Source organism: Schistocerca serialis, chromosome 10 (genome assembly GCF_023864345.2).
Source record: "Schistocerca serialis cubense isolate TAMUIC-IGC-003099 chromosome 10, iqSchSeri2.2, whole genome shotgun sequence".
Taxonomy (NCBI): Eukaryota; Metazoa; Arthropoda; class Insecta; order Orthoptera; family Acrididae; genus Schistocerca; species Schistocerca serialis.
Genome location: NC_064647.1, coordinates 94,251,262 through 94,265,644, shown reverse-complemented (window position 1 = coordinate 94,265,644; position 14,383 = coordinate 94,251,262). Strand labels below are relative to the sequence as shown.

At 38.0% G+C, this 14,383-nt stretch overlaps 1 protein-coding gene across 1 annotated transcript in view; it reads left to right on the top strand.

Annotated features, from left to right (window-relative positions):
• Positions 1–14,383, top strand: part of LOC126425012 (uncharacterized) — a 146,292-nt gene that overhangs the window by 69,477 nt on the left and 62,432 nt on the right. Inside the window, exons 4-5 of the mRNA XM_050087918.1 lie at positions 567–822; positions 9,004–9,107. Of these exons, the coding sequence (XP_049943875.1) occupies positions 567–822; positions 9,004–9,107 (360 nt within the window). The remainder of the gene's footprint in view (positions 1–566; positions 823–9,003; positions 9,108–14,383) is intronic.

Here is a 14,383-nt window from a genome sequence, read left to right as displayed (position 1 = left end):
TTTGTAATTTTTAAGAACGTAAAAGTAATTCGGCTGCTGCACCGCCAAAGTAGTGCATGTTGGGTGCACGTGAGTCCAAGTTGTAAAAGATCATGTTGGTACACGGATGTTAAAATTGTCTTGGTTTTGTGAAAAGTTAGTGAAGAAATTTTTGAAGATTATAAGTGACGCATCTAATAACATTATTTTTTTTACATATTCTGATATCAGGCTACTAAAACGGCCAACTTTGAAACTGAGGGCTTTGAAATTGTTTCAAGCAGATTTAGTTTATTATTATTGTCGACAACTGGCTGTACCACCAAAGTAATTTGTAAAATACAGTTTCCTTCTTTTTTTATATACTTCAATTGTCACTAGCTTCATAATCACACAGAAGCAAACACAATTCTGATTAACATTTTCATTTGAAGTTTACTAAGTCAAGAAACTTTTATTCCACCATGTGTAGTGCATCAGAAGTTCTTACAATTGTGTAGAGCTCAGTTAACAGTTAAGATTTTGCTGCTGTTCCTCAGTTTTCAGGTCACAGTGAACTAATAGTATAGTGTGAATTTGTGATTCAGCGTGGGAGTGAGTTGGTGGGATTACGTCCGCTGGACGGGGAACGCGGTGGAAGTGGCGCCGTGACGGTAGCGAGCCGCTTAGAGACAACGTTGCGCTGTCTCCGTAGCATGGCGGACGGCTGCGGCACAGCCCTGCAGCCACACGTAGATCGGGAACTGCTGTTGGTGGTGATATCTGTGCTGGCTCACCGTGACCGCTACGTCAGGGAAGCAGGATTTGCGGCATGTGCAGCAATAATGTCCTCTTGTATATGGGGTAAGTTAAGTAACTACAGAACTGACTAGGACAGCGAGGGCACCGGGCATGGTTTTTGCAAACTGTTCCCAGAAATCTGTGATAGAAACTGCTGTATATGAAACTGAGTAGAGATGTGATCCTTTTCGCAATGGGACAATTACCACATGCCCCTGTATCTGCATAAAATAAGCAAAAGGTGGTCAGACAGTTGTGAACTGGAGAGGTCAGAAAAGCAGATCATTTTGTATTACAGCCTCTTTCAAACAGTGATATGGGGGGGGGGGGGGGGGTGTTAACAACATTGCTATGCCTTAAGCGAACCTTTTAACCTTTTTCCTCGCCAACAAAGTACCTCGCAGGGACCTGCTAAGGTTCAGGGCACAAAGAGATGCAAATAGTCGACTTGTCAAGCACTTCTCAGATTACCTCAGCTACATTTTCATGATATTTTAGTTTCCAGCCAATGGGCCTTTCATGATAATACTGTTCTTGTTACTTAATATTTAGAACACCATATTTAATAGTTGTGCAGTTGTTGCCATTCTCATTTTATTTCTTATTTTAGTGTTTGCAAGTAGAATTGCTGTTCCATTTATTATTAGTACAGACAGACTTAGTTTGCTGTAAGTTGTCTGTAAGGTCATAACTTTCATTCATACTGTGTAAACTAAATGAATAGCAGCTCATATGAGATACTGTGACTTGACTAAGTCTCACAAAACCATTGTGTTTCTTGTAGAAAAAAAAAAAAAAAAAAAAAAAAAATGATACCCCAAAATTAAGTATAGATGGAATCCCGTAATGTGTGCTGTGACTCATGTTTTACTAAGGCTGGCATAGAATGAAAGCCCAGTCAGAGTTTATATTGAGAACTTGTGTTAGTTTGTTTATACATAATATTGTAGATTTTTATATCGGTTTTTATAATTTAACTTTCATCAGTTTTTTTTCTTGACTGTCCTTTAACGTTATCACATTCATTATTGTTGTTATATTAGTCAACAAATATTGTAAATTTCAAAATATTCTGCCAAAGTCACATTAGGTACACAGAAAAATGTTTGCCATTTTATAGGCAACAGTTCATTTAAAATGGTAATGTCAGTAAATGTAATGTTACAGTATTAAACCAATGCCACTCCCAAACCAGGACCCCTAATCCAAATTATCTGCCTCTGCTACTGTTTCTGCTGTAAAATCCAGCCTCACATTTCCACCATCTATCACCTACATCAACCTAACACCTTTCAGAATGTACAAGAATAAAGACAGAGGCACATTCACCTGCTCGATTGTGATCACTGTGTGACCACCAAAAATGACACAGATGAATTGTCTTCCCTTGGGACACTCAGTACTGCTGAGCAGTCTTGGTAGCATAAGATGAGACGTCCAAGTACCTACTACACCATACAAGCAAGTTCGATTGTTCTAACCAGCGCCAGATGTCATGGACTCCAGAAATGAGAACTTGCTCTCTAATTTCCTTCAGATCATATCACCTGCTTGTACTTCATGGTACATCAGTTACTGTTCTTGTCCCATGTCCATTGAATAATTTTTAGAAACATGCACATTTGTTTGCTTTTATTTATGCTAGTATGTAAAAATATGTTTTCTTGGTACACTGCAGTTAGTCATCTTTTTATTTATTTATTTGGTTCATGCTTCTTATAGTGTACAGATGTAGAAGATTTAAGGCAACTAGAACATTTATGTGCAGGACATAAAAATAAATTATACACTTTGTTGGATCACTGTGCAGATAATATTTCCAGTAATAAATTGTCATGTTAATTAAATTCTGCCATAAGCCATGCTCTTTGATTTCAGATTACCCTATTTTGTAAGTTTATGAAACTGGGTGTTAAAGTATCTTCCTGATCAAATGAAAATAAAGTAATTAGAATAAATAATAACTATAAGCCTATTATAGAAAATTATCAATTGACAGCAAATGTAGAGTTGTAATATGAAACAATAAACTTCTGATAGCAGGAAACAAAATTTTAATGACACAGAAACTGAGATAACCAAAAAGTAGTAAATTGTAGATACGAGTGCATTAGAGGAAATAAACAGATCCTGCATGAATATCAGTTACAGACCCTTGGGATATAAAAACCTTTTCTTGTTCTAGTATTGTTGTAAAGTGATTCATTGTGAAGTGAACATAACAGAATAGTCAGTACATGTATCCCAGAGGAACAAATATTTTACAGCAGATGCTGTAAATATCTCAAACTCCAATCTTTTGACATTATTTTGTGGGGGTGAGAGAATGGTGTCACATATAAGGGACCGTCAAAAGGTTTCTGTGTAAGGGCATTGCTGTAGCATGCATGCAACATAGTGTGACTCTGATGCAAGTGTATAAGTACCAACATGTAGACTAGGAATTAGTGTGGCATGCTTGTCTTTCTGTTGTGTGTGTGTGTGTGTGGTAGATGCAGAAGCTGGAGCTATGGTGATTTTATTACCAAATGCTTCTTGGGTGTTGAAGGACAAACACAAATGGACATCCATCAGAGAATCAAAAATGTTTATAGGGCAGCATGTCTGTTAAATTATGCACCAGCCTCCATGCTGTTTACAATTCGACACAGGACACCAGTCGATCTGAGTGGCCAGCTCCATCCATTACATACAGCAACCTGGTGTCTCCATCACTGGGGAACAGTACTGTACAGTGCTGGAGAAATTATGGTGTACAATTAAGGCAAAACATATGGGATAACTGCTTGCACATCTTCATACCTCAACTTTTGTAATGCATAACTTACACCAACTCAAGTGGGAGACACTCGAGCACCCGCTGTACAGTCCTGATCTCCCCCCAAACTATTATCACTCCTTCGGTCCCTTAAAAGAAAAAAAAAAGTCCTTGAAGAAGGGTCAATGGTTCCTGTCAGATAAGTACGTGCAGCAAGCAGTTACAGACTTCTTCATGTAGGATGACACCGTGTTTTAACAAGTATGTATTTTCAACTTTGTGCTTTGGTGGGATGATTTCCTCAGTGCTCGTGATAATTTTGCCTGATTGGCATACAGATTCTGTTCTGTGCAGCCTTCAGATGGAAACTTGTTGATCACCCCCTTATTTTCAATGGAAGATGTAGTACTCATCAATAGAAAAAAAGTGAATTTTATTACCATTTCCTTTACATTATTCGTAAAAGTATTGGTTTTGTTTCTAATAGATAGATGTAGTTTGTTGAAGAGAAGCCTACCTGTATTTTTCAACCCATCGTGACATCTGCTCAATGTATGACTCACTACACAAATGTTGTTTCTTTGTTTGTGTGTCATGATAATGTATTCCTCTATTTATTGCAAGTATGTCTAGGTTTCTATAAGAGAGACTGTTTCTGGATCACATTTTCAGGTCACTGGCAATACAGGGTGAAGCGAAATTCACGCACTCGGGCTTTGCAGCGTGACTCCTCACATACCAGCGATAAAACAATGTCTGTCACAAAATTTCATCTGGCGAGTACATCTGGCAGAAAAAGGATGTTAAAGAGTGGCAATCTGGCAACACTGCAATCACGTGTATAGTAACTACCTCTGCCAACACATAGTAGTTGTGCTGTACAGTTAGTGCAGTGGATAGAGATTTGGGTTAGCATGCAGGAGGTTGAGGGTTCGATCCTGGGTTCAAGCATATGTTTTTTATTTGATAAATGTTGTCCAAGTGGCACAGTATCTGGCATCTTAATTGTCAACAGCGATTGCAGCACGTCCTCTGGAAAACATTTGCACTTACATATGACAATTGCAGAAATGGAAGATTGGTCAGCTTTGAAAGATGTCCTTTCCATGTCGTGGGCCCGAATTTATTCACACCAGTTCCTCTACTAGAAGCAAAACCTGTTTTCTTTGTACCCTCCTCTAATGGTCACATAGATTAGTACCAACTGTTCTTCATGCCTCATTCAGGTCCATTACATTTTGATAGGGCGTTACGTTACCAGTAGGACTAACAATGTGCTTTGCAAATAATGTCCAAACTCGGTTACTATTTGTATATGTTATCACCTTAGTACATATAATTGTTTCAACTGTCTATTTCTTATTTGTCTAACTATGCATTTGTTGCATTCAGCATTACAAAATGTTGTAAATTTAGGATACGTGTGACATAAGAAATGGTGTATATTACAGTATGAAATGTCAGAATGAAATTAGCAAATAAAAAAATGCACCCCCAACCCAGGATTGAACCCTCGACCTCCTGCATGCTAACCTGAAACTCTATCCACTGCGCCAACTGTACAGCACTATTAAAATGTGCTGTCGGAGTTAGTTACCATACTAGTTGTTACAGTGCTGCCAGATTGCCACTCTTAAACTTCCTTTTTCTGCCGGATGTACTCTCCATACGAAATTTTGTGAGAGAAAATTTTTTATCGCTGTCATGTGAGGAGTCGCACTGTGAAGGCCAAGTGCACGAATTTCACTTCACCCTGTATAAACTGGTGTTCAAAACTTAAGGACAAAACTAACTTTTGCATAATGAGTCAACAAGTAATATAGCTCGATGAAATGTAGACAATATATAGAAAGAACTGCTACAGTGTAGTGCAGTTATAGAAAGAACTGCTACAGTGTAGTGTGGAAGATACGTGGAATAAATACACAATGACACAAACTGAAATGACACATTTATTCATTACAATAATTGCACTGAATTCAGTATGATTTCTGATGGTCCTTTGGACATTACAGAAGGCGGAACATTATTCTTAATTTGGTTCGTGTCCATCACGGATGAATTGCATAATCTTCAATGTGCTCCCATGTTGGCCGTAAGGTTAATGAGGAGTTATTGTGGAATTTAAGTTGGGGGAGGGGGGGGGGGGAAACAAGCAGACCAGTCCATTCACTGAATACCCTCTTGTTCTGAGAGCTCCTCCACCTGTGGCATTCAGGGCAGTCACGCTTTGTCATCCATAAAAATGAATTTGGGGTCAAATGCACTCCCTAAAAGATGCACTTGGGGAAGGAGTACAGTGTCACAATAATGTTAGCCAGTGAGTGTACTGCGTGCAGAGATGTGGAGTTCAGTACACTCATGCAAATTATGCCTCCCCACACCATAACACCTGGGAGACTATCGTATTGCTGGGTGCATAATGTGTTTCCACCTCTTGCCATATGAGGGTACCTTTTAATCGCTCGACCTTGGCTTTGCATGCGGCCATGACAGACTTTGTCTCCTCCTTGTGTGGTTATTGCTGTAAGGAAATTCAGTACTACTTCTCAAACTTCTCTTGACCTTCCATATTTATAAGCCAAATATTATCCCTCAACATATGCAATGCTAACTGGGTAACGTAATACTTCTGTCAGATCATAACGTTCAATGTGAACTCTCTACATAGAGATTTATCCAAAGAAAGAGTGTAAATGTAACATTTCATTTGCCTGATCAACATCATAATTACTATTGTCAAAAATATGTATTTTCTGGGGACTTTGCACCTCTACAAAGTAGGCCAGCAATGCTGAGAGCTTCTGTATTTACATCTGCAGAGGTGCTTCCTCTCACAAAGTTACCGCAATTGCTGTCCCTTGTTGAAGACACGTTTCCCTTGGCATGGTTCTCCACATGCAAGTAAAACAATGGATCCCCACAATATTTGCGCTCTCCTCTGTTATATGATTTTCCTTTGCAAGTGCCAGTCATTGTTAAGAATATATGGAGCACATCCACCTCCCCTGTGTATCTGACCGTTACTCAAACTCAGAACCTTGTGTTTCCGGCATGTCTTGTGACCTGCCCTCATTATGCCATCTACTTCTCTCCTACTTTTCAAACCTCACAGAAGCTCTCATGCATGCCTTTTAGGGCTAATGCTTCTGGAAGAAAGAATGTTGCAGAGAAATGGCTCAAGCAGTCCTCATGCAGAATGTGATCCTCATTGTGAGCTGTGATCACAATGCTCTTCAATGGCAGTTGTCAGCAGTATGTGGAGCACACCAAAAACTTGATAACAGACATGCATAAAATAATTATGTCAGTTCTATTGAAACTCACAATTGTTTCCCACTCTGTATGTTAGTCACGTTTTACTGTCTGCTGTATACTCATTACTAAATTGTAAGGGAATCATCTGGCAACATAGACAGTAACCTTGTAATTCAATGTTGTATCTTCCTGGTATGTTAACTAAATCAAACAAACTCATTTCTGAATGTAAAGAGCTCTTATTGATATGTGACAGTGAAAATTCCAGAACATTCTTGTGTTAAGTAAGAAAGCCCAAGAGTTTTTTAGAAAATATAAAGACGAATAAAAAAGATTACAGAAAGCATGATTCAAACCCATGACTCTTTAGTTCATAGTCCAACTGTCTGTCTACTACACCACAGTTGACAGATGTTACTTGAGTCAGTGTCTTTGATCTTACAATATCCTTAAGGCTTACACATCCAGTACATTATTACCTGACATTTGATTATAACAAAAAAATGATGTATTACTAATAAATCTTCAATGTTACAATTATTTGAAATGTCACAGTTACATAGCATATGTCATACAAAAAGCCTTAACCACTGATATGTCACTTTAGTGTAAAAAATGTACGAAAAATATGTTTTTGAGAGGCACTTACATGTGCTGGTGTTTAGAAACAGCATAGCACAAAAATTTTAATATAAAATACATCAAATATAACTGGAAATGATGTAATCTGATATGGCCTCTCTTACACTCTGCTTACGACATAGAAATCTGTTTCACATCTCGCTGTCCGCATTCCTCTGATTCTGCCTTTCACATTTGAAAATGCTCTGCCGCATGAAATCCTGTCTCAAAACTTGTCCAGTTCCATATCCACATTCTCTTTCACTCCGTGTATGAGGATGGCTTTAGCCACAACCTGGGTGATTACCAGAGTGAATCTTTCATTCTGCAGCAAAGCATGTGCCATTTTGAGTGGGTGTCTTGTTGACTGTAAATGTTGAAGTGATGTGTGTAACATACCTGCTCTCAGTGCTGACAAAAATTGATACAAAAATTTATTTACAATGGCAGTTCACTCCAATAAATTGATTTACTTCTAATACCTTTAAAGTTATTTAAAAGCAGGAAATGATATGTATTTAATACTTAGCTTGAAGAATCAATGCTATCAGCAGTTGTTGATTGTGACTAAACCATATTCTTGTGGAAAAAGTCCTGGATTTTAATTACTTTGCATACATCATGTGGAACAGGTTACTTTTAAAATAATTTTGACAGCCAGATTCAATGATTTTTCCATGTATTCTTAACTTTTTGAACCACTTCCATAACAGCTAACACCTTTGTCTCAAACAACTATGTCTATTTTACAAACTTCTGAACTAGATTGTGCACTGATTCAGATAAACAACAATCGGTGAATACTTTCATCTTGTTGCAATTTTAATTTATAATGATTTATAATAAAGAAACATAATTTTAAAACATCTTAAATATGACAAAATATTCTGCAAAAATGATTATTAAATTTGAAAAAATATATTTTTGTTAGGAACTAAGTTTTCCTGTACTAAATTTTGTAAAATGTTTAATTTTAACAATTAACATTAATGTATAAAAACATCAAAGATAAAAATAAAGTACTTCAGTGCTGTTAAATTGTAGTATCTGAAATGTTAAACTTATATTGTTTTGTACAAAATATTGTCTTTAAAATCACCCTGAACAGTAACAAATACTAAATGTTTGTATTTTCAACATCTCACTGCATCATTTTATAGTAAATTCTAGTTCATTTGATTAAAAAATTCTGAGTATTTTACAAAAATTAGCATTTAAAGGTTAAAGCATTATCTTTTTGGACTTAAAGTTACTCAGATGACAGAATGGGAGCACGTATGCACAAAGTTGCAGTTTGTATAGGATTGTAAGTCATAAATTGCTTCAAATAGTGTTAAACTGTGGTTAATATATGATACAGATGTAAGTATGAATGTAAATATACAATAAAATAATAAAAATTATGGCTGAAGAGGAGTGTTCGATTTGACTTGTCGGCTTTGGCCATTGACGTAATGTTGTGCTGGGATATCTTAAATCACTAATTTGTTTGTGGCATAGTTGACAACTACTACTCATTTTCCATTTATGCAGTAGAAATTAGAATTAGATCTATCATAAGACATACACATAGGGCATTGGCTACCACAACGTGCATTGTGTTGCAGATGGTGAATCAGAATTTGAGCGGGAGGACATGAACCCTGTGTTTGCAGTGGGGCACGAGCTGTGTGGGCACCTGGCAAAGGGTCTGGAGGACACGTGGAGTCAGGTAATAACAGTACTGCGTGCTGGCCATAGGCAAAGACTGAGTTGGTGGCAGATTCCTTAAATGGGTGCAACATTGTATGAACTGCAATCTTACCTATATAATTATTATGTCAGGCTGCACTGAAAAAACACAAAATGTGTCTGTACTTGCATTGTACCGAAGTAGAACATCATCTTGGCAGTGGGTGTCAGTGTATACAGTGTATATCGGGACATAATGACTAACTTTAAGAAATCACTGATCGCACATCATTTTTTTGTCACAAAACATTATTTTTAACACATTATTCATGAATTACACACTGATAAGCTAAAACATTTTGTCCATTTGCTGAAAAACTGGAACACAATACAGGAGCATTTCTGCATGGCATGAATTCCACAAGTCCTTGGCAGATTTCCAGGGGTACGTGGGACCAGATTTCCTTGCACAGGTCGAGCAGTTTCCTTAAATTGTGGACCACCCATTTGTGAGCACGGAGCTGGCACTTGTTACTGTTCTTTTGTGATATTGTGTTAATGTCAGGTGACTGTAGTGGCCCTAGTCAATAACACAAGTTCACTGTCATGCTGCTCAAACCACTGTAGCTCAATCCTGGCCTCATGGCACAGACAGTTATCCTGCTGGAAGATTCCGTCGCCATCAGGGAGGATGTTGAGCATGTTGTCCACAGTAGTGTTCATTTCGCCACAGCTGTCATGATGCCTTCGATTAGTAGCACGGGTCCCACAGAAGCCCGAGTGAACATCAGCCCCTACCCTCCAACACTTGTGCATGTTTCCGTCAGTTGTTCTCCAACAACAGAGTAAAGAACATTTGTTTCTTCAAACATTTTTATTCAAGACAATGAAACAAAATTTATTTCACACATTTTTATACCTTAGCTATTTTTCCACATAGTTTTCAACCAAATTTAAAGATTTGTCATAGGCCTCCATGAGCTTTCAACTGTAGACAGTGATACCTCAACGAGCTGCGTCAAACCACATGGAAAGAAAAAGGACATCAGAAACACAGGGATGATGATGGCATTGAAACAGAGGATGACACGCGTAAAGCTGAAATACTAAACACCTTTTTCCAAAGCTGTTTCACAGAGGAAGACCGCACTGCAGTTCCTTCTCTAAATCCTCGCACGAACGAAAAAATGGCTGACATCGAAATAAGTGTACAAGGAATAGAAAAGCAACTGAACTCACTCAACAGAGGCAAGTCCACTGGACCTGACGGGATACCAATTCAATTCTACACAGAGTACGCGAAAGAACTTGCCCCCCTTCTAACAGCCGTGTACCGCAAGTCTCTAGAGGAACGGAAGGTTCCAAATGAGTGGAAAAGAGCACAGGTAGTCCCAGTCTTCAAGAAGGGTTGTCGAGCAGATGTGCAAAACTATAGGCCTATATATCTGACATCGATCTGTTGTAGAATTTTAGAACATGTTTTTTGCTCGCGTATCATGTCATTTCTGGAAACCCATAATCTTCTCTGTAGGAATCAACATGGATTCTGGAAATGTGCAAAACTATAGGCCTATATATCTGACATCGATCTGTTGTAGAATTTTAGAACATGTTTTTTGCTCGCGTATCATGTCATTTCTGGAAACCCATAATCTTCTCTGTAGGAATCAACATGGATTCTGGAAACAGCGATCGTGTGAGACCCAACTTGCTTTATTTGTTCATGAGACCCAGAAAATATTAGATACAGGCTCCCAGGTAGATGCCATTTTCCTTGACTTCCAGAAGGCGTTCGATACAGTTCTGCACTGTTGCCTGATAAACAAAGTAAGAGCCTACAGAATATCAGACCAGCTGTGTGGCTGGATTGAAGAGTTTTTAGCAAACAGAACACAGCATGCTGTTCTCAATGGAGAGACATCTACAGACATTAAAGTAACCTCTGGCGTGCCACAGGGAGTGTTATGGGACCATTGCTTTTCACAATATATGTAAATTACCTAGTAGATAGTGTCAGCTTTTCACGGATGATGCTGTAGTGTACAGAGAAGTTGCAGCATTAGAAAATTGCAGCGAAATGCAGGAAGATCTGCAGCGGATAGGCACTTGGTGCAGGGAGTGGCAACTGACCCTTAACATAGACAAATGTAATGTATTGCGAATACATAGAAAGAAGGATCCTTTATTGTATGATTATATGATAGCAGAACAAACACTGGTAACAGTTACTTCTGTAAAATATCTGGGAGTATGTGTACAGAATGATTTGAAGTGGAATGATCATATAAAATTAATTGTTGGTAAGGTGAGTGCCAGGTTGAGATTAATTGGGAGAGTCCTTAGAAAATGTAGTCCATCAACAGTGGAGGCAGCTTACAAAACACTCGTTCGACCTATACTTGAGTATTGCTCGTCAGTGTGGGATCTGTACCAGGTCGGGTTGACAGAGGAGATAGAGAAGATCCAAAGAAGAGCGGTGTGTTTTGTCACAGGGTTATTTGCTAAGCGTGGTAGCATTACGGAGATGTTTAGCAAACTCAAGTGGCAGACTCTGCAAGAGAGGCACTCTGCATCGCAGTGTAGCTTGCTGTCCAGGTTTTGAGAGGGTGCGTTTCTGGTTGAGCTATCAAATATATTGCTTCCCCCTACTTATACCTTCCGAGGAGATCACGAATGTAAAATTAGAGAGATTTGAGCGCGCGCGGAGGCTTTCCAGCAGTCGTTCTTCCCACGAACCATACGCAACTGGAACAGGAAAAGGAGGTAATGACAGTGGCACATAAAGTGCCCTCTGCCACACACCGTTGGGTGGCTTGCGGAGTGTAAATGTAGATGTAGATGTAGAATGACAGAGTCTCTTTCACCCAGAGGAAAAAAACAATTCAGCCGCGAGTATAGTGAATCAAAATCAAGTGTTTCTCAATATGGATTATCGACTAATATGAACAAAAAAGACAAAACAAACAGTGCCACCATACAACATCCAAGTACCGATAGGCCTAAGAACAGTTATCATCAACCAGCAAAAACATGTAAAATAAACCTATTGCAAGATACTCGAGGACAGAACATAGCAGCTGAATTTAAATCTAGAAGCAGTCACAAGATAACTAGCACAGTGAAACCAGGCACAAGATTTCAGGCGGTGACTTCCATGAACCATGACATGAAAACAGCAACAACAAATAACGACTTTTTTGTGGTCTTAGGAGGAACAAATGATGTAGCAAAAAACAAAACGAAAGACCTAGTAATCTCACTTAAAAGGAGGCTACATGAGCTGAGAAGCTCAAATGTTATTGTCTTCTCTGTTCCACATCGACTTGATTTGCCAATCTGATCATTGTAAATAAAGAAGTGTGAAGTGCAAATAAATATATCCTAAATATATACACAAGATTCAAAAATGTTACATTTGTGGACTTAAGCTGCATAGGAAGAAGACTCCACACATCCCATGGCTTACATCACAGCAGACTAGGGAAGGATTTAGTTATAAAACGGATCCAAGAAGTAGTGAACAGCAAATTGAATGTGCAGTGTTGTGCTACAGAGGCCACCCCTCTCAAGAACAAAAATAACGAATACTTGAGAGAATCAACCATGAAATGCTAGGTCAGTAATAAAACGATACATCGGCAGGATAAGAGCGTTGTTTCTTTTTAAGACAACAAAACCTTCTACTAGCGCAACACCAAATGCAAGTGTATGTGTTTCATACGTGCCTCAAACAGACGTCAATCGACATGAGAATAATTTATCACTTTTGCATTGCAGGGTTTAGTAAAGAGATGCTTTTGAATCATTATCACAGGACTATCTTCATATGTAGTAATAGTTACAGAATACCAGAAAACAATGGGCAACATTCAATATTGCAAATTAGAGGGCTACAACCTAGCTACGTTCTACTGCAGAACACACAATGAAGGTGGTGGTGTTGCCATCTACTCAAGAAAATTTAAGTTCATAACCACCACGGAAAAAGTGCTATGGGAAAACAATTTCTGTGTTGACAAAGATTTTGAAATTACAGTTCTTGAAATCACATTTTGCACTGTTCCTTTTATGTCATAGGTGTATATAGATTTCCCTGTGGAAACTTTTATGCTTTTCTGAAATCACTTGATGGATTTTTGAGTGAATTGTCAGGCTGTAGAAGTGTAAATCTTGTCGTACTAGGAGATCTGAATGTCAACACTTCACATGACGGTCAGGAAAGCAAACGTTGTACAAATTGTATCCTGTCTTATGTGGCTAAAGATCTTGTTGGACAACCCATCAGAATAGCTAACACACATAGTAGTTCAATTGATCATGTTATCACATATTTTGACTGCATCACAAAAGAAGTCGTAAATGGTCACCTCTCATATCATTTAGGCCAAACACTAGTGCTAAACTTAATACCAAATTCAGACCAAGAAAAATGTATGAGTACAGGCGAATATTATCTGCAAACAACACTGCTACGCTAAGACATAGTTTAAGCCACAAATCATGGAGATTAGTTATGACTACCATTTGGGGTCAACAATAAGCGGAACATGTTCACAGAAGTTATGACTGAGCACATAAAAAGAGCCATGCCGTTAAAATAAGTGAGTATCCAGAAAAATCAGTCTTCGTGCCATTAGATTTTAAAACAAAAAATCTAAAAGAAGAAAAAATGGGAAACATGTATAGTTTGATTAGCTAAGAGTTACATAAAGAATTCTACATCAGTACAAATATAAGTACCGCAAAGAAGTCAGGAGATTAAAATCAGAAAGAATCAGCCAACAGATTTGAGGTTCAAATAAAATTTCCAAGACATGCTGGTCACTTGTAAATAAAGTGAGAAACAATGAAAAAGAAGCTAAAAGTAATAATGTACAATGTGAATAATGAAGATATCTCGGATCCTCTTCCAGTCAGAAATATTTTTAATAATTACTTTATATATACAGTCGAAAATGTCTCTATGAAACAGGATATACAGCACTCATTTGAGTCCTGTAACAAACAGAACTGCAATACACTAACCCAATAAGTACATATGACATTCTGAAGCTTATTGATAACCTCATAAACAAAAAATCGGCAGGATTAGATGAAATTTCCCAATATCTATTGAAGAAATGCAAACATGAACTAATGAAACCACTAGTTCATCTAATAAACTGTGTTCTCGAAGGCGATGTGTTCCCTGACAAGTTTGAACTGTCTGTAGTGAAAACAATACACAAAAAGTGGGAAGTAAAACATGTACAGAACTACAGACCCATTGCTCTAATCTCAACTTTCGGCAAACTGATAGAGAAAATAATAATTAAA